The sequence below is a fragment of the Arachis hypogaea genome, chromosome 16, assembly GCF_003086295.3.
Source record: "Arachis hypogaea cultivar Tifrunner chromosome 16, arahy.Tifrunner.gnm2.J5K5, whole genome shotgun sequence".
Lineage (NCBI taxonomy): Eukaryota > Viridiplantae > Streptophyta > Magnoliopsida > Fabales > Fabaceae > Arachis > Arachis hypogaea.
Window position 1 is genome coordinate 19,138,224 of NC_092051.1, and position 23,460 is coordinate 19,161,683.

Sequence of the window (23,460 nt, forward strand, 5' to 3'; positions counted from 1 at the left end):
TAACTTATTTGGATGATAAAAAAATTGCCAAATTAACTTTTCAAAAAGAACAATATTAGCACAAAACGAATTTTAAATTCCCAAACCACCAAACTTCTTAGAAGTGACCAACACCTTCTAACTAACTAAATTCATGCCTCTACCATCAGCTTGACCTTTCTAAAAAAGTTTCGTATTATAGATTTTATCTTATTAAATATTTCTCGAACTGTATTTATTTATAGATGTACAAAAATATAAAATTATATTTTTTATATGAAATATGAATGATATTATTATTATAGATATTAAATTAGTATATTACAAAAATATTAATAAAAAATATCATTTATTTTTTAATTTTTCTATTAATTTGTTATAAATACATTTTGTATTATTATATTTCTTTTCAATTTTTTTAAAAAAAAAGTATATTAAAATTTAATAATTTATTTTTTATGTTTAGTTTATTATTAAATAAAATATTAAATATTAATTTTTGTGTTTTAAATTTTTTATCTTATTTTGTTATGTTCTAAGCCGTCTAAGTACTAAAATGACTTTACCTCCATATATATATATATATATCAATATATGGTCCGAAGGATTGTTTGATTTAGTATATTAAATAAATTTGTGAAATCTTACTTTGGGATTGGTCTATTAAATCAACTAGTTGGATCAACCAGGGTCACCCGGCCCACCCCATGTGCAATGTGAAGTAGAGAGGTGCAAATTTGGCCCGCTAACAAAATGATTCTTTCAACAACAACAACAACAACAACAACAATAATAATAATAATAATAATAATAATAATAATAATAATAATAAACAGCTTGATCCGGCCTGAATTAATTTGATGTGTTGGTTCAACGTCAATAAGATGTGTATCCTTTGGAATTGACAACCTTGATTTAAAGTTTTAACCAAATCAATAAATTATTGTCGATAATATATAACAGCTGGCTGGTGTGGTTATATTATATTTAAGAAAAAAATATAAAAAATATTTTTTAGTTAGTTAATTTAAAATTTATAATTTAAGGTATAAAATTAAAAATTTATAATTGATAATTTAAAATTTAAGATAAATAAAATAATTTTTAAAAATTAATTACTTAATATTACTTTATATTAAATAAGGATCACTGCATAATATATAGCATAGTTTTTAGGGCATCGGAAAAAAAATATTACAAAATAAGTTATATTATATCGAAAAAAAATTACAAAATAAGTTATATTATATTATTTTAAAGGTGAAAATTTATTTGTATTTATTTTTATATAATCTAAAATTAAAAATTAAAAGTCGTTAAATAATAATTGAGTCAAATATATTAAAATATCTAATTATTTTTAACTAATAATTTCATACGAAGACAATTGAATCCTATTTCAAAACATTGTTTTGGCAATTATCCTAACACGTAAATCTAAAGGAGCATTGATGAAATCAAGTATGAGGTTGTTGAAGACCGAAAAGATGATTTCGTACAAGAAATTGGCAGACATTTACGTGTGCAAGGAATAGGGATAATAATAAAAATGTCAATAACTGAAATTTAACGAGATAGGGATGGAGAAACACCTATGATTTGCCAACATGCATCAATCCATTGAGATTGTTAGGTTAATAATTATTGCCTTATTGGTGAATAGACGAATAGTGCAAATTGCAAACATTATTGTTAAATTGGTCTTAAATTTTTATACATTATTGTTAGATTAGTTTTAAATTTTTTAAAAAATTAGTTATTAAAGATATATTTGATACAAATTAAAAACTTTTGAGACAAAATTAAAATAAAATAAAACTTAGTAGTATTTTTAAAATTTTTATAAAATTTTAGAAACAAAAAATATATTTTATCCTATTATTTTTTGTCTTTCTGCTAACATATGGTTACTTATATTATAATTATTTTTTTAGTATTAGCTAATACTAATGTATCAATAAATAGTAAAGTGAAGCATGTGAAACGTGAATGACATCCTAAACCATTAATTAAAGTGAAGCATGGTGTTCCTGAATAAATATGAACTACCAACCTTCACCGAATCTCTTTAATAATCTCAACTGTCCTCGTAAAACCCAACTTGTACTCTTCCTTAGCTTTTATTAGAAGTCTTTAATATGTGTATGTGTTCCCACTTCTCTATATAGACACACACCAATCCGTTTATTGCGATCAATACACACACTAATACATGTAAGCATAAGTGTTTTAATTTCTTAATATATGGCGAGCATTACTACTTCTCATTCTCCATCGTTGAGTGTGACCTTGCACTCCAAGCTCACAGCAGTATCAAGTGAACCAACCGGGTCGGGTAAGACCCATCATGAGCTTTCCGCATTGGACCGTGCCATGGCTCAACACACGCTCCATATGGTTTTCTATTATAGGGACCAGGATGAGTTGTTTGGGTTATATGACTTGGATTCGTGGAGGGAATCATTGTCTACGGTTCTTACCATGTACCCCACAATGACGGGTAGGTTGTTGTTGGAGCAGGGGCATGATGGTAATTGGCAAGTTAGGTGCAACGATGCGGGTGTTAGGGTGGTTAAGGGCAGCGTGGATGGCACCCTCAGTGAGTGGCTTAATTCTGCAACTGCTTCCCAAGAGAAGCTTCTTGCGTCTTGGAACCATATGCCTATTGATCCTACCACCTGGTCTCCCTTTCGAATTCAGGTATCAACTTGTTAATTTTTTTTTTATCGAAAAATAAGAAAATTCGAATTTTTTTTTACTAAAGATAAAGGGATTCAAATTCGCGAACTCTTAGATAACTATGGAAAGAATATACCATTTGAGTTATAACTTATTGGAACTTGTTACTTGTTTTGAAGCAAACTCTCTTTACACTACTATTTTTTTTTTTTTCTGTTAAAAAGTCGTGTGCTGTGTTGATAGCTAAGACTCGTTATCAATTGTCAATTTTACACTTGACCAAAAAAAAAAATTTGTCAATTTTACACAAACACACTTTGAGTTTTCACTTTTGTTTTTTACCATATATTTCTTTTAGAAAAATATTAGGGAGTTAGTACTTTAGTGTTAGTTTAAATACATGACAATAAGAAATATTTTTTTGAGATAAAAAAACAAACCTTTGATTTTTTTTAAGACAAATAGAAGGTATAAATAATTAAATATACACAAAATAATACATATGACATCCATTTTTTAATATTTTTGTTATCACTTATATTAACTAGACATATTTTTTTTAGAATTTAATTTTTAGGCATTCTCACTATAAGAAAGTTTTACCTAGATAATCAATTGTGTATTGTGTATTAATAAAAATAATTAATTTTTAAATTTATTATGTAGAAACTTATCTAAATGTATGAATCTGATTAAATGGTCGTGCGAAATTAATATTTTTTAATTTATAATTAATTTAGGAAATAATATCACTCTTATTTTTAATAACTTCATACTTTGCATAATTTTTTTACATTGTATTTTATATAAATTTATAAGAAAAAATTATATTATCAAAATAGAAATGACATTATCATCTACTTTAGTATACACCTGTTATATTTAAAGGTGGACAGAATATTTAAATGGGGAGAGAATAGTCTAATGAAAGACACCAAAATATTAGAAAAGACACCAAAAAAATAAGTAAACTATGTCGATAATCTAACAGTGATAATATATATACAAAGATAAAAGACACATACTTTAATTTATTAGAGGACAATATTATAGGAGTAGTATAATTTATTATTTTTGATCTGCAGTTAATTAATAATATTTAAAAATATTAATTAAAAATATAGTGCTAAATTATTATATTAAAAGTGTTGGACTAATGGCTAAATATAAATTATAGTTAGTGGTCCTTAAGGATTTTTTTGTAAGTAATACCGTGTTACAAAAGGAAATGTATTTTTTCCATGCATGCTAACGTGTATAATTACGCTGCGTGATTGAGAATAAAATAAATAAAATACGAAACATACCGAGAACAAAATACAAAAATTAGTATGTTTATATTTTATTTAATAGTGAATTGAATATAAGATATAACAAATAATAAAAAATTTAATTTACTTTTTTTTTCATAAAAAAATAAAATAATAAAAAATATAATTATAAAAATTTAATAATAATAATAAATAAAAAATAAAGTGTGTCTCTGTTTAGTGTCTCTGACTTCTTCTTATAGAAATGACATAAAATACATTAATTCAATGTCCTAAATATAATATATTTATCTATATCTTTTTTGTTAAATATAATTTTCTATTTCTAAGTTCATATCTCATTATCTTGTCATTATAAAAAAATAGCGTTAATGATAGTCTTTGAGCAATTTAATTACATATGTTCCCTTATGTTAGGGTAATGCTATGCAATTTGTTTATGATGAAAACGAAAGCTAAGAATAATTAACGAAAGACTAATCAATATATTGTTATTTAAAAACGTAGTTATCTCTATGAGAGAGACAGATGAGATGACCAAACTCTTTTAGCAATTAATTAACAAGTCTGCTAATAAGTACTATCTTAAAAGGCATTTATTAAAGAGTTAACAGGTAGAACTGAATATTAAGTCAAATTATTCAAAGTTCTTAATTATGATTACGTTGCAGGTAAGCAATTTCAAAGAAGGAGGTGTTGCAATAGGAATAAGTTGCAGTCACATGCTTGCTGATCTAACTTGCTTAGCATCATTCATCAAATCATGGACACTAGTACACCGAAACTTACCCATTACCAACCCTCCTTCCTTCACTCCACTCCCTTTTTCGCCGTCGCCGCAGCCACTTTCAAACGGCCATGCTAAGCCGCCACCTCCGCAGCAAGCAAAAGACATGGCCAACGCCACTTTCAAGTTTTCCAGTTCAACAATGCAACAGTGCCTATCCAATATCCATGACATTTGCCCCAATGCCACCCCATTTGATTTTCTTTGTGCATTGTTTTGGACTAGAATCTCTCACTTGAAGCCATTGAAAAACAATGATCAAACTCACTCTCTATCCATTTGCATAGATTTCAGAAAGAAGCTTCTTAAAGAACCAATCCCTTTTGGTTACTTTGGAAATGCTCTGCATTTCACAATGCTTTCTCTTGAAGGTGAAGATTTAGGAAGTGTAGTTAGTGCAGTGAATAGGCACTTGGCAGGGATTGAAGAAGAGGAGATACGGTGTGCCATAGAACGGTTAGGATCATCGAATCGTTGCATGTATGGCGAAGAATTAACCTGTGTTTGCATGGAATCTCTGCCATATGAAGCAAAGTTTAGTGATAACGAGAAGCCGGTTCATGTTTCATGCCATGTAGGAAATGTGGCTGGGAAAGGTTTGATCATGGTGATGCCTTCTTGTGAAGAAGGGCTTGCAAGAACTGTGACAGTTATGCTGCCACATGAAGAGCTTGCTGAATTAATCAAAGATGAAGCTATATTACAGTTGGATCCAACTACTTTGCTTTCTGATATATAATATAATAAAGATTTGGTTTAGAAACCATAAAATATTTAAGGGCAGACAATTTTAACCATGAAAGATCAAATGTTTTTACATCTTTTATAGTTAGAATTGTTGGTGCCCAAATCTTTTATGGTAAAAAATGGTCATTTATTCTTTGGTTTATGTATAAATTGCAAGAGTGGACATTTTTCCATTATTCTTTTGATTCAGGTTTGATCATATTGTAATCTTTCTGGTGTTCAGATAGTTTCATTAATTTATGAACTCAATAAGTGACGACATGCCAAGCCGATGCAAAACTTTTGATCCCTCAAATTCTGGTTGAAACTGACTTTATTTATGTAATAGCAATACATTCATGACATGACATTCACAATAGTTATAGGTAACAAGAGTTGTTATAAATCCTTAAAGGACCAATAACAATTAATGTTATTTAGATGCATGCAAACATATCTAGCTAGGTTGGCTTTGATGGGGTATCAGCAAACTTCCATGAGCATCTAACAAAGGCATCAGTGGTTCGTTCCCCTGTTACCTCAGAAATTAGTTCTCCAATCTTATTCAGATCATCTCTGCTGAGCTTCACTTCAAGGGAACCCAAATTGATGTCAAGATTCTTTGTCTTTGTTGTTCCTACAACAACAATAACACATGACAAAAAGTTCAGTTCATTCAAGTAATTTATTTATTAATGATATAATTCATGATTAGAACTCAAGAGTAAACTGGATATGAAGATGTTCTTTGTGTTGTGTGATAGCTGTATAATACAAGATACCACATATTTATAGGTGATGAACAAATCAGAAAACAATCAAAATAATTTACATGTATAAAATGGGAAATCACTCACCAGGGATTGGCACGACGTCATCGCCCTGATGATTAATCCATGCAAGAGCAAGCTGTGAAGATTTGCATCCATGTTTCTCTGCCAAATTCTCTATCTTGGAGTATACCATCTTGTTCTTGTCAAAGTTTTCTCCTTGTAGCCTTGGCTGAATTGCCTGATGCGAAATTCAAATAGAGACTATATTGGTGAGTGAATGAGGAACAAGGCCAAATTTCACCACAAACAAAACATAACACACTTAGAATAAACATTAATATGTACCAGAAAACTGTCTGCAGGTATGCTTTCTATGACACCCTTGCCACCAAAGAATCCACGCCCAAGGGGACTATATGGTACTATCCCAATTCCTAACTCCCTACAAGTCTCAGAACAATTAAATATTTACTGTGAATACTTACATGCAGTTGTTTTCACACGAAGTTGATAGTTGAGAATTGTTAGATGACAATTTAGTCAAACTTGTCGAATCATCTAATGATTCTCAGCTATCAACTTCACATTAATACAACTGCATGTGAGTCTCTGCCATATTTTACTATTATAACTGTTTTCTGCTATAATTGTAACTATTTTATCTGTATAATAGAGATTCTGATGTTCATACTTGAATTCAACCAGGTTTTCATTCATTTACCTGCAAAGTGGAACGATGTCTTGTTCAATCTCGCGAGTCCAAAGGGACCACTCCAATTGAAGAGCAGTGATGGGATGAACAGCGTGTGCCCTTCTAATTGTGTTAGCACTTGCTTCTGATAAACCAATGTACCTTATTTTTCCCTCTTCCACCAGCTTCTTCAGCTCTCCCATCTCATGCATGCAAAACAAATCAAGAAATAAAACTTAAATAAAAAAAAATGTATACACAAAAGTTTGTTAGTCTAATCAGTGGCACTTACAGTGTCCTCGATGGGTACTGTGGTGTCAATACGGTGCTGATAATAGAGATCAATGTAATCTACACCAAGTCTCTGAAGGCTACCCTCACAGCATGATCTAACATATTCAGGTCTACCATTTACTATGACATTGTTAGGTTCCATTTTCACAATTCCAAATTTGGTGGCTATCTGAATTTTATCACGAGGTATCTCCTTAATCGCCTGATACATATACATACATAGTCAAATAAAATGTTATATTAAACTTGCGTGTGTCATATTTACATGAAGATGATAGTTTAGAATTATTAGATAATTTAACATATTTGACTAAATTACTTAAACATAATATGTCACACATTAAATACATTTGGAGATGGGTGTTTACCACATGTTTGGTACCAAAATATGTTAGATTTGTAGCAGACACATCATAAAAACACTACCAATCTATTTATCTATTTATTCTTAATATATAAAAGTAGATACATAAATTTATCTACGTTACTTTTAAAACATCTTTTTTTTTCTACTAATGACATGTGAGCAACATCGCTTACTTAGCAAAATATTAGAATCAACCACTCAATTTTTGCCAAATCAACTATTATTTCTAAATTAACAAAAAAAAATACAAAAATTTGTAATCAAATTTGTAATCTACAAAGACATTAAATCTATATCCATATATTTATTATATCTCACCGTTATAAATAATACAATAAATTTATAATTCTAATAATTAATTTATTAATTTCTATAAATAACTCATTAAATATAATAAACATTTATATTACAAATGTAATAATAATATTATTAATCATAATAAATTTTACGTTACAAATATTCAAATTCCATACTATTTGAACTACTTATATAAGTTTTTTATCACTATTCCTTTAAATGATATTAAATTTAGCACAAAAAATTTATTATATTTTTAAATTGAATTTACAAAAAAAATACTTAAATTAATTCTATAAAATATAATTATTTTTAATATTTATTATATATTATCATTAATTTACCATCTGTGCATTGTGCGTCTTATTCTAGTATAGAATAAAGTAGGTAAAGAGGAAAACCTTTCCGACAAGAAGTTCGTTGGTATGGGGTCCATAAAAATCAGAAGTGTCAAAGAAGGTGATGCCTTTGTTGAATGCATACTTGATTATTGAGATGCCAACCTCTTCAGGAACAGGATCATTATATACTCCGGTTAGCCCCATACACCCAAATCCCAATTTAGACACCTATCATCATCGATCATTCATCAATCAAATTAAATTAATAAGATCACTAATCACTATATCAATCAAACATAGATACATTGATATACTTACATACCTCAAGGCCTTGGCTTCCAAGCTTCACTCTAGGAACATGTCCCATCTTTGTGTCTCTCTTCAAAATGTCAACTATCCTGCTTCTTCTTCAGTATCTCTTGTTATATAATTGATATAAAGTAGTTAAAGTAGCTTAATATGTTAATCATAAACAATGAAATTATGATTTAATTAATTAATCTAAAGCATCTATTGGGTTGCGGTCATTGAAGGCAACTAGTTTTAAAATGATATCATTTGTCTCATTCTGAGCTACTCCACTCATCATGGTCTCTATGACGTGTTGACCACCATGAATTCTTCCAATCAATCATTTTCTTACTAATAATGAGGACTATAGTATTTGGCTATTTCTATATGGACTTTAGGCATAACTTAACTAATTTATGATCGAAGTTTGCTAATGCGTGCTTCGAAGTGAAGGTTTTAAAGTGAATTGAAAAGGGGTTTTGGTGCGGAATTTACAATTCACAAACTAATCGGCAAATGTATCAGGTCGTAGCAAGTAATACTTCATCAGGTGAGTGAAGGTCAATTTCACGAGAATTGATGGATCAAACAACAATGATTGAATGATTGGCTTAGTCAGACAAACAAAAATAGTGTTTTGAGAATTCAAATGAATTAACAGTAAATTCAGGAGATCAGAAAACAAATAGTAAACGGATTGTGAAATATATATGAGAAAATAGTTAAGACTTCAGAGATATCTATCTTCCGAATTGACTTTTCTTACTAACTATTTTAATCATGCAAGATTCAATTCATGGAAAACTATATGTGACTAAACCCTAATTCCTTAGACCTTTTTAGTCTTCCCTAACCTTCATCAACCGCCAATTCCTTTGTCACTTAATTCCAATTAGAGGGTTAAGTTCAATTCTAGTTTATATACCACAAAAATCCAAATTACCCAAATATAAGAGGATTATATGTCACATATCCCGTTAAGTTCAGATAATTAGAAATTTAGAAGAAGTTGTTTTCAAGCTGTTGTTCAAGTAAAGAGCTTTTCCAAGTTATACAAGAACTCAATTAGAACAAGGGTCATACTTCCGTTCCACCCAAATCCATAAGATAAAGAACGAAAACAATTCTTGAAATAGAAATCAGTACATGAATTAAAATAGAAAAATAATAGTATCAATCCATACAATAGACAGAGCTCCTAATCTTAACAGTGGAGGTTTAGTTGCTCATGGTTCAGAGAGAAAAACTAGGATTCATAAAAACGGTAAATTGCAGAATGAGGTCGAAGAGAAGAGATTGATCCGAAGGGCTGATTTTATTCCTTTTTATATCTAATCCTAATTAATGTAAAATATAATTCCTAAACTAAATAATATATTTTCCTAATTATAAATAAAATAAAAGTTTAAATCAAAATTATTTTGAATTGATCCATGCAGCCTTTAGACGAATTGGGGACCACTTGATTCATTAAGGTCTACGCTGAACTTGGAAATTCCCAAATTCAGGGTGAAGGAGGCAGTGGTTACTCTTTTGCTTTTCTTGAGTTCACGCTGAACTTGGATTAACCCAAGTTTAGCGTGGAGTGGTGTGCGTAACTTCCTTTGGAGTCTTCAGCTAGCGCTGAACTTGGAAGGAGCCAAGTTCAGCGTAGAGGAGGCAGAGTGAAGTTCTTTGGAGCTTTTCATGTTGGCGCTGAACTTGACTATTGTCAAGTTTCTCAAGTTCAGCGTGGACGTCATGTGCACATTCCCTGGGAGGTGTTGATGCTGGCGCTGAACTTGAATAACTTTAAGTTCGGCGTGGAGGAGGCAGCATACATTCTTCATTCTCTCCATTCTCTGGTCTTGACTTAAACTCCGTGAAATTCGTCCAAACTGTTACCTGAAATAAATAGAATTGAACACAACTCAAAGTAACATTCATAGTGGCTAAAATATATTAAATCTTGATTAAACTTAGCAATTCAAGTGCAAATTCACTAGGAAAAGATAGAGAAAATGCTCACGCATCACAACACCAAACTTGAATTGTTGCTTGTCCTCAAGCAACCAAAATTAGTACACGATCAAGATGTGAATTTGCATGAGAAGCGAGAGTTCAGTTATGCTCATGTCTCTTCTTGAGGTGGGGTTTATCTATTGCAATACTGAATAGTTTTGGCATCTCACTCTCCTTTGAATCAGAGGAATGTCATTGTCATTCGGAATTATAATCCGGATAATATTATGAATTCTTTGATCTTTATACTTCAATTTAATTCTTGAACACAGCAGATATCCTTCAATTCTCTTTTAATTGGTGCTTTGTACCTTGAGCCTAGCCGTGACTTTAAATGTTCTGTCTCAATAGTTACTTGACACAAAAACACCACAAGCACTTAATTGGGAAACTCTTTTGAGGTTCTAATTTTTCTTTCAACTACTCCCAGACAGTGGTGCTCAAAGCCTTTGGCATACTCTGCTAAATGCATTTAATCTCGACTCTAAATATTATGTCTCAATGATTACTTAACACAAGAACACCACAAGCATATGACTAGGGAAACAACTCTTTGAACTTTTAATCATGTCTGACCTCCCTAGTCATTGATACTCAGAGTCTTGGACCTTGCTTTTTATTCTTCCCTTGCTGTTGCTTTTGCTTCAAGGATTAACTTTTACTAATTTTAGAAAATTCATAATGGTTCTCTAAACTCCTATTCCTTATACATCAACATCTCTTGATTCAAATTCAAATATGCACTGTTCATATCATACATTCAAAATCACAGATAATACCACCACATCTAAGTGAATAAGACTACTCTTCAATATAAACTCAATTTCTCATGCAATACATCACTTCTTTTTCTTTTTAGATTCAAGCTCAGTGAGCGGTACATGAGACAATTTTTTTTTACTAAAACCAAATAATAGAATGAAACTAAATCTAAAAACTGAAAGTACTAAAGATCATGCAGGCAATCAAAGCAATAGAAAACAGAAGACAACAAAATAAGAACGGAAGGGGAAATAGAATGAAAGAAACTCAACCACCTCAGTTATGCTGGTGGCCATCTCATTCCTCCAGCTGTGCTCCTCCGTGAAGATGATTTGTCTCCCTTTGGTGTCATTAAAATAAACAGAGAGCGCACACTACAACACAAAACTTAAAAGTTTGCTTGTCCCCAAGCAAAGAAAAACTCTAGGGTGTCAAAAATTCCTTTTAATTGCTCCTGTTCTTGTTCTAATCACTTTGCATGACCAAAATACATGTTGTTCATACCCTGGGTTGAGCTGTCCGACCCGGGATGTTTTACAACAAGTCGACCGACCTCTTCAGGTTAGACTATCCGACCTCTTAGAAGGTTGGTCCATGTCCGACCTCTTGGAAGGTTGGCCCATTACCGACCTCTTCACAAAGAGCTCGGCCAAATTGCCATAAGAGGCCCAAGCAGGCCCAAACGAAGGGACACAGCCCAATCTAAAGGCAGTCAAAGCCTAGAAAGATAAAGGCGGTTCCCCAGAAGATAAGATGACCTCATTCAAAGATAAGATAAGATAAGATAAGATAAGATAAGATAAGATAAGATAAGATAACTAACTTATCTTATCTAAGAAGGTCACTCCACACCATTATAAATACACTGGAGCACCCATGTATAACTCATACACTGATTCTACTAAAAACCTGCTTAATACCCTTACTAACTTAAGCATCGGAGTCCTTTGCAGGTACCCCCTACCCTCCGGTGATGAAGGATCAGCAGTGTAGCCAAGCTCAACAAGTCGGATACGATAGCTCCGGCCGCCACTCAAGCCGGACACGTCATCTTCGATCAGCACAGAAGATCTCGTCCGAGATTGACCTACAGTTTCAGGTAACCCTCGGAACACATGTAAAACATGAAAAATTCTAAAAAAATTGAGATAAATTAATTTAAAACCAGAACTAAAATAACTATAATGCTAAAATAAAAATAACTATAAAATTAAAACCAAAGTAACTACAAAACCAAGGATACTAGTAGTTGGGTTGCCTCCCAACAAGCGCTTTTTTAATGTCATTAACTTAACACTTGATTGTTGAATTTTTCTCATCTTCTTCCAGTTGGTTAAAAGAAATGTCTACAAGGGGGGAGAGGTGAAAATTAGTGCCCTTGGACTTGAATTTCTCCTAACAAGCTTTCTTTTATTGTTATTAGCTTGATTCACCTTGCTTGTTGGGGTAGAGTTTGGATTGTTTTTTGCCGACCTTCTCTTTTTCATGGATATTTTCTTCTGTTTCTTGGTCACAATCTCCTTTTCAGTGCTTTTCTTGGGTGCCTTCACTTCTTTGATTTCAAAATTTGGGTGTTGTGTGATGGTTAGAGTGTACCCTTCATCAAGAACTTCTTGAATTGGTGGTTTAAGAAACTCACCCTCTATGCCACTCTCTGCTTCATTGGAGTGTAGATTCCCATAATTATTTTCATCCCTTACAACCTCCTTTGTTTGTGCATCTTCCTTCTTTGTTTGTGCATCTTCCTCCTTTGTTTTTGCATCTTCCTCTTCTTCCATGTGTGAGGGTGGAGAGTTCTCTAATTCACTGGAGTATGAACTTATTTGATTGATTTCCTCACTTTCTTCTATAAGATCTTGCATTATATCTCTTGGAAAGGAATTTATTTGTTCCTCTTTCTGGAGCTTGATAATCAACTCCACATATTTCTCTACATTTTTGACACCCATCCTTATATCATATATGAATTCTTTCATGAGAAGCTCAAGAGATGATGGTTCTTAATATGAATTAGGAGATGGTGGCTCTTGATATGAATAAGAAGGAGATGATGGTTCTTGATAGGAGTAAAAAGAGGATGGTTCTTGGTATGAATAGGGAGATGGTGACTCTTGATATGGGTAGAAAGATGATGGTTCTTAATATGGATAGAGAGGTGATGGTTCTTGGTATGAATATGGAGATGGTGGTTCTTGATAGTTGGAACATGGAGTACTGAAGTTTCTTTGGTTTTGACTTTGCCAACCAAAATTCGGATAGTTACTCTATCCACAATAATATGAATCACTACTTGGGTGTGAGTAGTAACCCATGTGATCTCTCTCCATTATTTTTTCTTAGCACAAAACACCAAACAAAATTAAACTCACCATGTGGTAAACAGACAAGCAAAGGAAAAAGAACATAAAGAAAAATAAAAATAAAATATAAAAGAAAATAAAAATAAAAAAATAAAATAAAGAAAATAAACTGAATAATTAAGAAAATAAAATAACTAATAAACAAAAGGGAGTATAAAATTTAAACTTAATAAATAAAATAACTAGGAAGAATAAAACAACTAAGGGAACACCAAACTTAATTTCAGAAATTAAGAAAAGAAAATTTAAATAAAATAAATCAAAAAATTTTTTTTAAAGAGATAAGTTAAATGAAATTAAAGAAAAAAAAAACGCCTAATCTAAGAAATCAAACAACCAGTAGTTGTCAATCACAGTCAATCCCCGGCAACGGCGCTAAAAATTTGGTGTGAAATTTATAATCCACAAACTAACCGGCAAGTGCACCGGGTCGTACCAAGTAATACCTCAGGTGAGTGAGGGTCGATCCCACAAGGATTGATAGATCAAGCAACAATGATTGAGTGGTTAGCTTAGTCAGACAAACAGAAAATAGTGTTTTGAGAGTTCAAATACATTAACAGTAAATTCAGGAGATCAAAAAATAAGCAGTAAAAGGATTGTGAAATATATATGAGAAAACAGTTAAGGTTTCAGAGATATCTATCTTCTGGATTGACTTTTCTTACTAACTATTTTAATAATGCAAGATTCAATTCATGGCAAATTATATGTGACTAAACCTTAATTTCTTAGACCTTTTTAGTTTCCCCTAACATTCATCAACCGCCAATTCCTTGGTCACTTAATTCCAATTAGAGGGTTAAGTTCAATTCTAGTTTATATGCCACAGAAATCCTAATTACCCAAATATAAGAGGATTATATGTCACGTATCCCGTTAAGTTCAGATAATTAGAAATTTAGGAGAAGTTGTTTTCAAGCTGTTGTTCAAGTAAAGAGCTTTTCCAAGTTATACAAGAACTCAATTAGAACAAGGGTCATACTTCCGTTCCACCCAAATTCATAAGATAAAGAACGAAAACAATTCTTGAAATAGAAATCAGTACATGAATTAAAATAGAAAAATAATAGTATCAATCCATACAATAGACATAGCTCCTAACCTTAACAGTGGAGGTTTAGTTGCTCATGGTTCAGAGAGAAAAACTAGGATTCGTAAAAACTGTAAATTGCAGAATGAGGTCGAAGAGAAGAGATTGGCTCGAAGGGTTGATTCTTTTCCCTTTTATATTTAATCCTAATTAATGTAAAATATAATTCCTAAACTAAATAGTATCTTTTCCTAATTATAAATAAAATAAAAGTTTAAATCAAAATTATTTTGAATAGATCCGTGCAGCCTTTGGACGAATTGGGGACCACTTGATTCATTAAGGTCCACGCTGAACTTGGAAATTCCCAAGTTCAGCGTGGAGAAGGCAGTGACTACTCTTTTACTTTTCTTGAGTTCACGCTGAACTTGGATTAACCCAAGTTCAGCGTGGAGTGGTGCGCGTAACTTCCTTTGGAGTCTTCAGCTGGCGCTGAACTTGGAAGGAGCAAAGTTCAGCGTGGAGGAGGCAGAGCGAAGTCCTTTAGAGCTTTTCATGTTGGCGCTGAACTTGACCATTGTCAAGTTCAGCGTGGAGGTCTTGCGTACATTCCCTGGGAGGTGTTGATGCTGGCGCTGAACTTGAATAACTTCAAGTTCAGCGTGGAGGAGGCAACATACATTCTTCACTCTCTCCATTCTCTGGTCTTGACTTAAACTCCGTGAAATTTATCAAAACTGCTACCTGAAATAAATAGAATTGCACGCAACTCAAAGTAGCATTCATAGTGGCTAAAATATATTAAATCTTAATTAAACTTAGCAATTCAAGTGCAAATTCACTAGGAAAAGATAGAGAAGATGCTCACGCATCAGGTTTTGAATCAAGGAACTATTTTTATTGCTTAATAAAATATAGTGTGTAATACACTGAATTCAGAAGATTATTTTAGATTTTATCTCGTTCTGCAGCAACAGAACAAAGAAAAATAGAAGTTGCAGAGAATAAGAAAGGAGAAGAGTGACATTACGATATATTCTGGTTCAGCCACAAAGTTAATATGACTTTTGTCCAGTCTTCAACACAATAATAGTAGAATTTTCATTATAATCAATAAGGATTATAATTACTAATTTTAAGAGACTCTCACTCTTGTAACTTACCTAAACTATCCCAAGTTTAGTAACTCCTAAGTACTAAACCAACCTAATAAGAGGAATCAAGTACACTCTAACCTAGCACACTTTTGAAATCAATCTCTCAAACAAAATACAAATTGGCTTTTGTATACACTACTCTCTTTGCCTTTTGTATCTCTCAAAATAAGCTTAATTCTAGACAAAAGAGAAAATAACTAAATAAGAACTCACTCAAATAACAAGGAATAAAAGCAATGTGTTTACTCCACTGGTTGCTTTCTTCCTTGGATGAGATCTTCTTTTATAGAGCTTGAAATCTCTTCTTCAATGTTGGAATAATTTCCTTTTTCATCATGCTAGCCATTGCACCATTTATTGGTTGTAGCTGTTGGCATTGAAGAAGAATTCTTTCCTTCTTGAATTTGATAACAAGTGCAGCAATTTTCCTTTTGTATGTGATATGATTCTTGGAGCATATCACTTATTTATGAGTCGATTTGCTTGAATCATGGATTGCTTAATTGTGGTCCTTAATTGCCAATTTATTAATATCTACAATGCTCGTGAAGAAATAAGTATAATACGAAATTATCAATTATATTTGTCTTCACAAGGTTATTAATCAATACTTGACTCAATGTGAAAGAAAGACAAAAATTGAAGATTTTGATATATTTCTCTTAAATCTATTAGAAACATTTATTTAAAAATCCTTAAAGAAGATCCTTAAAAATACTTTACTTATATTCATTATAAGTATGATGAAATAATCAATAACATACGAGGATCATTTCCTTTATATTACATTCTTTTATCATAATCAGTATTTGGAAGGAGATGATCACTGTGATGTTATTTTATTTTATCAGAGCTCTGAAGTCTGAACTAAATCCAATGAGTTCAATGCCTCAGCATAATTGAAAACATTAATTGAACCATGTCTGTGTCTCTGTCTCCTCACTTAATAAAACACACAAAATTTTGCAAGGTAACAAGAACTAGTCTTCATGAGGTGTGATCAAATTTGAGAAAAATGGAAGATAGGAGTTCTGAGATTGTGCATTAACCGGTGCATATCTATCTAGCTCCGTTTTGGTGGAGTATCAGCAAACTTCCATGAGCATTTAACGAAAGCTGCAGTGGTCCGATCGCCTGCCACCTCGGACATTGGTACAGCATCTGTAATCTCCTTCAAATCGTCTTCCTTGAGCTTCACTTCGAGCGAACCGATGTTAGTGTCAAGATTTGTTGTCTTAGTTGTTCCTACAATACATCACAAGTTCAATAAATATGTTTTTTGCAGGCCAAAACTGTTTTAAAGTGAAAGTACTTTCTATAAATATTTTTTGAATGAGTACTATTCATAACAGATTGATGCTAACACATTCAAAATTATGTTTGGAAATGGAAAATCACTCACCAGGGATAGGTACAACATCGTCCCCTTGATTAAGGATCCATGCTAGAGCAAGTTGTGAAGGCTTACATCCATGTCTCTCTGCCAGTTTTTCCAACTTAGAATACAAGATCTTGTTCTTGTCTAAGTTTTCCCCTCGAATCCTTGGCTGGTATGCCTGATGAAAATCGAAAAAAAAAAAGTCGGAGAGCAAGGAACAAGGCCAATTATCATCAAATGATCAAAAAACAAATGTGTCTATTTTCCATACCAGAAAACTGTTTGCTGGTATACTTTCTGTGACACCCTTACCACCGAAAAATCCACGGCCAAGCGGGCTGTATGGCACTATCGCAATTCCTAATTCCCTGCAAATGTTATCACCATAGTCATACATTCAATGAAGATTCATGGAGGATGTGGAAAAGCACTTAACACTAGGAAGACAAAACTTTAAATTTCATACCAACTCAACTTAGTTGATGCATATCATATGATTAGGTAAGGCAGGACAATGAAATCAGCTACTAGCCTAGGAATTAGAATAATATATTCTCCCAAAAAGCGCATAACACTTAACATACAAACATCCTTAGCATAGTTTACCTGCAAAGTGGAACAATATCTTGTTCAATTTCGCGAGTCCAAAGCGACCACTCCAATTGCACGGCTGTAATAGGATGAACAGCATGCGCCCTCCGAATAGTATCAGGACTTGCTTCAGATAACCCTATATGCTTTACTTTGCCCTCTTCCACCAGCTTCTTAAGCTCCCCCATCTATCTCATTCAGGAACAGAAAAATCAGAAATACAAACAGCTACTAAACTATCCCAAATCAAGAAAAAAAGTAGAGTTCAATGGAAATTACAGTGTCCTCAATGGGGACCGTGGTGTCGACACGGTGCTGATAATAGAGATCAATGTAATCAACACCGAGGCGCTGAAGGCTACCCTCACAACAAGATCTAACATATTCAGGGGTACCATTGACTACAACAGTGTTAGAAGCCATATCCATTTTGACAATACCAAATTTGGTGGCAATCTGAACTTTATCACGAGGTAACTCCTTAAGAGCCTGAAGAGATAGGGCAAATTATCATATAACTACTGCCATTTTCATTGTTTTATTCACAGGATGAATAAACCACTAACAAAAACAATGAATTTAAGTTGAAATGTGAACCTTTCCGACAAGAACTTCATTGGCATGGGCACCATAGAAATCAGCAGTGTCAAAAAAAGTGATTCCTTTGCTGAATGCATACTTGATTATTGAGATGCCAACTTCTTCAGGAACAGGATCATTGTACACACCAGTTAATCCCATACATCCGAATCCTATCTTAGAAACCTATCATTATCAAAAGTAAGCATAAATGTGAAGCAGGTTCAGAGTAGTACTACTGAAAGTGAAATGAATGAAACAACATAGATACCTCAAGACCTTGGGGTCCAAGCTTGACTCTAGGAACTTCTGCCATTTTTGTGTTTCTGTGTTCCAAGTTTCCTCCTCTATTCAAAATATGAACCTACTACCTACCTACCACAATGCTACAGTGTCTTCTTATATTTAAATGTACATTTAAATGCTAAATTGCTAGTAGTAAACTGAATTAAATAAATGCTAATACTAACACTAATACTTAATCAAAGTTAAAACACTCTCCATTCTCCAATAAGGCAATAATTATTGGTTTTGAAAAGTTGGTGAATGGTTGTAAGTAGAACTCATGCCACGTGTTATGTGGTTGGTGAACCTAAGATATTAAGGTGTTACCACTGCTTTCAATCCTTTCATAATTTGAGTACTTTGTGTAATTATATTGTTAAAAAATAATTGAGAATGCGCATCCGGGGAATCGAACCCCGGTCAGTACCGTGGGAGGGTACTATGATACCACTACACCAGATGCGCTTCTTGAACTAGTGTGGCCAATTTAAAATATATATATTCATACTCTGACAGCTTGAACTTATGTCTTAATCTCTAAAGTGTTTTTAAATTTTTAACAATTTAATTAGTTTATCAACGTTATATATTTCACCATACAATAGCAATAGATATCACACCTTGAAACATTTTTAGGAAACTAACTAAAGAATGTCTTAGTGCACTAGATAAAAAAAACATAGAAAGGTTTTGTTTTTAATACTTTATCAATATATTTAATTAATACAAGATTTATATTTTTTAATAAAATACTCTATTTAGACGACGAAAAAACTCTTATTTTCAAGAAGAGAAAATTTTTTATTAAAATTTGGCCAGCATTTAACTAATAAAAGAAAAGTGAGTAATTTTACATCATTAATTTTATCTATCTATTCTATTATATAAAAATCAGATTTCTGTATTTAATGATGGAACTGACGTGGCATGCTTTTGAGAGTATTTTCTAATTTATTTTTTTAACTCATTAAATACAAATTATTACGATAAACTAACTATATCAACTAATTAATTTGATTAGATATTTAAATATCATATAATTTATTATAATTTATATCAATTTGATTTGGTAGTATTTTCTAATTTATTTATTTTAATATTCTATTAGTATTTTTTAATTTATTAAACCAAATTTATTATGTGTATTAATTAATTAATTTAATTAATTAATTAGTCATTAAAATAATAAATCTATGAAAAAAATAAATAACTGAAATATTTTTAACTAATAATTAAATCAAATCAAATCATATATATTGAACTGAATTCAAATTATGTGAATTAAATACTAAATTAAAATAAGATAATTTCTTACTTATTCAAGTTGAGTGCAATAAATACAAATTAATTTTGTTAAATAATCATAGTTATCTGATCTACTGTATATAGATGGCCACACAAAATTATAAGAATCGTGATTTTTATGGCTCTTGTTATTTCAACTCTTCTTTTCTTCTTTTTTTTTCTTTATGTATAATTTCTTTTATGTATAAATGTACCCAAAATGAGAAAGTACGAATGAGTGTTTTATTGATTGATTGTTTGTTTGGTGAATATATCTCAATTTTTCAAAATGGCCGATGTATTTTTTTATAGTATTAAATAGAAGAATATTTGTTAAAATGAATATACCCATTGTAATAAATTTTGTTTCAATTGTTATATTTTTATGTCAATCATGTAAATTCTTTGAAGGCACAAAATAATAAAATAGGTTGACTTTAATATCATTAGAAGCTAAATTTAATGGTTCGAATAAGCACCTACTAATTATGTTAAAAAAATAATTTTGTAATAATAATGTGATTTACATATTAATGTTTTTCGAGTAAATTCATTTCAAAATGTAAAAATTAGACTCAATTATGCTAAAATTTTAAAGGTACCATAGAATTTGGCAACAAAATTAACATTCATTAGGAAAATAAATTTATTCATTAGCCACATAAAATTATAAAAATTATCATTTTTATCGCTTTTGTTATTTCAACTCTTTTTTTTATGTATAAATATACTCAAAATGAGAAGGTATGGATGAGTGTTTCATTAATCGTTTGTTTGACAAATATTATAGTCTGAAAATGTCTCAATTTAGGCATTTTACCGCTGTCGATAAAAGTTGAACATGTAGTAATTCAGGGTGACCATGATATTTTTTGTAATATTACATAGGAAAATATTTTTTAAAATGAATATACCCATTGTAATTAATTTTCTTTGTCAATCTGTTATCTTTTACCTAACAAACAATATTCATGTTAAATATATTATTTTCATCAGAAACCATACATAATTGATTGATAATTCTATATATAAAAATACTCATATAGTAACTAAATACTATATTGTTATCTTGCTAAAGTTAATTCTCCTATGATTATGCGAATGTATAGCACTATCAGGTAAAAATTGATTGGATTATATTTATTTCCAATGAGGTAGGTGATCTTTTAGGTCTAATCATGGTCAAAGTTGAGTAAAGTTTAAAAAATGCTAACAATACAAATACTTTTTATTTTTAATTAATACCCAATAATAAATATATAAATTAAAACTAATATTGTTTCGTACAAAATCATAAAATATGTAGCATACTCAAAACATATCCAATCCGTATTAACTGTCATTGTTTATTAGTTACGTTGTGATAAATCTGATTATTAAAAAAGATTAAAATTAACTTAAATATACACAATATTATTTCATACTTTTTATTTTTATTTTATTATCATAAAAAATCATACATATTATAAGAGAACCTCATCTTTTTACCAACGGTTCTTCCATTCAATGGTTTCTATAAAGAAAAAAGGCATAATAATGTTGTGTTTGGCAAAAATATATGGGATTTTGAAAGGTTGAAGCATAGGTTTAGTTCTTAACATATTTGTAGATAAAGTGAAAAGTAGATAAAAAAATAGCTAGCTAATAAAATAATAAATGTGGCATAACAAAATTTTATTTTTAATTTCTCTAGAATTTATTTAAAGGTAAAAATTTCTTTATAACCACTAACATCGCCGATAACAAAATTATAAGTCTTTATAAAATAAAAAAATATATATAAAATAAATAATATATATAATTTTAAAGTTATTAATCATAGACTATGGACAAATTAAAAAAAAAAAATCTTATGAATCAACATGTAATTTTTTTATATTTTTATTTTTTTCTAAAATTTTTCAGACTTATCAACATTTAAGTTGTCTATACATTACTTCTCAAAATATTATGATTTCATAAGTTATAAAATGTGGGATAAATCACCTTTATAAACCATTTACAAACTAATTTTACGTATATCTCCCAAAGTAAAAAAGGCTACGTGCATGTCTCAATTTACATATCTATATAAATCAAATTTATGAAGTTCGAATCATGTGTTTCCGTAGTAAATCAAATCTATAAGATTCGAATTACTTGGATGCTATCTATGATACTAAATCAAATGAAGGAGGTTCGATTTACAATCAGCTGGATTGCTACTAAGTGAGTATAAATCAAACTTTATCGCTTCGATTTAGCATGGACCATATAAATCAAAATTTATAGATTCGGTTTAGCAGAGGATGACATAATTCGAATTCTTTGAATTCAATTTACTTTCGAATCAGAATGTCAAGGAATTCGAATCCTATAGATTCGATTTACTACTTATTACCCTAATTCGAATTCATTAAATTCGATTTATATAGAAATGTAAATGGAGACAACTAGATAATGTTTTTAAATTTGTGTGATTCAGGTAATTTTCGGGTAGCTTTGGTTTATCAACGTAAATTAACCTAATATGTTATATTAGTTATTGTTATATATATATGAAAAATGTGACTTATTTATGCATTGTTTGGATTAGAAGAATTTGTAGAAAAATAAAATGCTGGAGAAAAAAATGGATAAAAAAATTAATTTTTTATTGTTTGGATCAACAAAGAAATTGAATGGAAAATAAAAAAGTGTATGTAGAGCTCATGTAAATTTTTTCTCTTCAAAGTTGCGAAGAAAACTGATGCATAAGTGTAAACATGAGTAAAAATATAGAGTTACCATTTGAATTATAATTTATATATAATATATAAAAATATTAATATAATTTTACTGGCAAAAAACAGAAATAAACCAAGGGAGAAAATAATTTACGTAAATAAGCCAAAACGAAAACTGCTTCATGAATCCACCAATGCACGTTTATATGTAGTTCGAACCAGCTTGGTTCGAACTCCATTTCTACATAATTCGAACCAGCTTGGTTCGAATTACACACAAACACACGCACACACTAATTCGAACCAGCTTGGTTCGAATTACACACAGTAATTCATGGTATAATTCGAATTATGCTGTTAAAAAATTAATAATTTATTAAAAAAATATTAAAAAAATTAATAATTTAAAAATTAAAAAAATATATATTTTATTTCATACGTTAAAAAAAAGCTAACAAAATATTTAATTACGAGAACAGAAATAAACCAAGGGAGAAAATAATTTACGTAAATAAGCCAAAACGAAAACTGCTTCATGAATCCACCAATGCACGTTTATATGTAGTTCGAACCAGCTTGGTTCGAACTCCATTTCTACATAATTCGAACCAGCTTGGTTCGAATTACACACGCACACACTAATTCGAACCAGCTTGGTTCGAATTACACACACAGTAATTCATGGTATAATTCGAATTATGCTGTTAAAAAATTAATAATTTATTAAAAAAAATTATTAAAAAAATTAATAATTTAAAAATTAAAAAAATATATATTTTATTTCATACGTTAAAAAAAAGCTAACAAAATATTTAATTACGAGACTTCT

General features: G+C 30.7%; 3 protein-coding genes and 1 non-coding gene across 6 annotated transcripts; 1 reads left to right on the forward strand and 3 right to left on the reverse strand.

Annotated features, from left to right (window-relative positions):
- The first annotated feature begins 1,966 nt into the window (after positions 1–1,966).
- Positions 1,967–5,758, forward strand: LOC112758260 (rosmarinate synthase). Its single transcript, XM_025806880.3, has 2 exons — positions 1,967–2,679; positions 4,601–5,758. Exons 1-2 carry the CDS (start codon positions 2,224–2,226, stop codon positions 5,453–5,455), a joined length of 1,311 nt encoding a protein of 436 aa, XP_025662665.1. The 5' UTR covers positions 1,967–2,223; the 3' UTR covers positions 5,456–5,758.
- LOC112758261 (probable aldo-keto reductase 1) lies at positions 5,744–8,683 on the reverse strand. Of its 3 annotated transcripts, none has more exons than XM_025806881.3 (7): positions 8,528–8,683; positions 8,266–8,433; positions 7,199–7,402; positions 6,937–7,109; positions 6,561–6,657; positions 6,300–6,453; positions 5,744–6,079 (listed from the first exon to the last, which is right to left on the reverse strand). In XM_025806881.3, exons 1-7 carry the CDS (start codon positions 8,570–8,572, stop codon positions 5,904–5,906), a joined length of 1,017 nt encoding a protein of 338 aa, XP_025662666.1. In that variant the 5' UTR covers positions 8,573–8,683; the 3' UTR covers positions 5,744–5,903. The 3 variants fall into 3 exon arrangements, with proteins under 3 accessions (XP_025662666.1, XP_072076045.1, XP_025662667.1); XM_072219944.1 differs by having other exon boundaries at positions 6,937–7,141; positions 7,195–7,402; XM_025806882.3 differs by having other exon boundaries at positions 8,524–8,638.
- Positions 8,684–16,517: 7,834 nt separating this feature from the next.
- Positions 16,518–18,861, reverse strand: LOC112758262 (probable aldo-keto reductase 1). Its single transcript, XM_025806884.3, has 7 exons — positions 18,629–18,861; positions 18,376–18,543; positions 18,058–18,267; positions 17,794–17,966; positions 17,459–17,555; positions 17,212–17,365; positions 16,518–17,054 (listed from the first exon to the last, which is right to left on the reverse strand). The coding sequence occupies exons 1-7, from the start codon at positions 18,671–18,673 to the stop codon at positions 16,873–16,875; spliced, it is 1,029 nt and encodes a 342-aa protein (XP_025662669.1). The 5' UTR covers positions 18,674–18,861; the 3' UTR covers positions 16,518–16,872.
- A 175-nt stretch (positions 18,862–19,036) lies between these two features.
- Positions 19,037–19,107, reverse strand: TRNAG-CCC (transfer RNA glycine (anticodon CCC)). The gene has a single exon. It is a non-coding gene; the product is annotated as a tRNA-Gly (tRNA).
- Between the last annotated feature and the right edge of the window lie 4,353 nt (positions 19,108–23,460).

Bases quoted from the DNA above. Each gene is read 5' to 3' on its own strand.
- LOC112758260 (XM_025806880.3), top strand. From the start codon at position 2,224: ATGGCGAGCATTACTACTTCTCATTCTCCATCGTTGAGTGTGACCTTG. The intron at 2,680-4,600 runs GTATCAACTTGT...ATTACGTTGCAG, and splicing joins GGTCTCCCTTTCGAATTCAG to GTAAGCAATTTCAAAGAAGG.
- LOC112758261 (XM_072219944.1), bottom strand. From the start codon at position 8,572: ATGGGACATGTTCCTAGAGTGAAGCTTGGAAGCCAAGGCCTTGAG. The intron at 6,658-6,936 runs GTAAATGAATGA...TGAGACTTGTAG, and splicing joins GACATCGTTCCACTTTGCAG to GGAGTTAGGAATTGGGATAG. The intron at 6,454-6,560 runs GTACATATTAAT...ATTTCGCATCAG, and splicing joins TACCTGCAGACAGTTTTCTG to GCAATTCAGCCAAGGCTACA.
- LOC112758262 (XM_025806884.3), bottom strand. From the start codon at position 18,673: ATGGCAGAAGTTCCTAGAGTCAAGCTTGGACCCCAAGGTCTTGAG. The intron at 18,544-18,628 runs GTATCTATGTTG...TGATAATGATAG, and splicing joins TTGGACCCCAAGGTCTTGAG to GTTTCTAAGATAGGATTCGG. The intron at 17,055-17,211 runs GTGAGTGATTTT...GATGTATTGTAG, and splicing joins CGATGTTGTACCTATCCCTG to GAACAACTAAGACAACAAAT.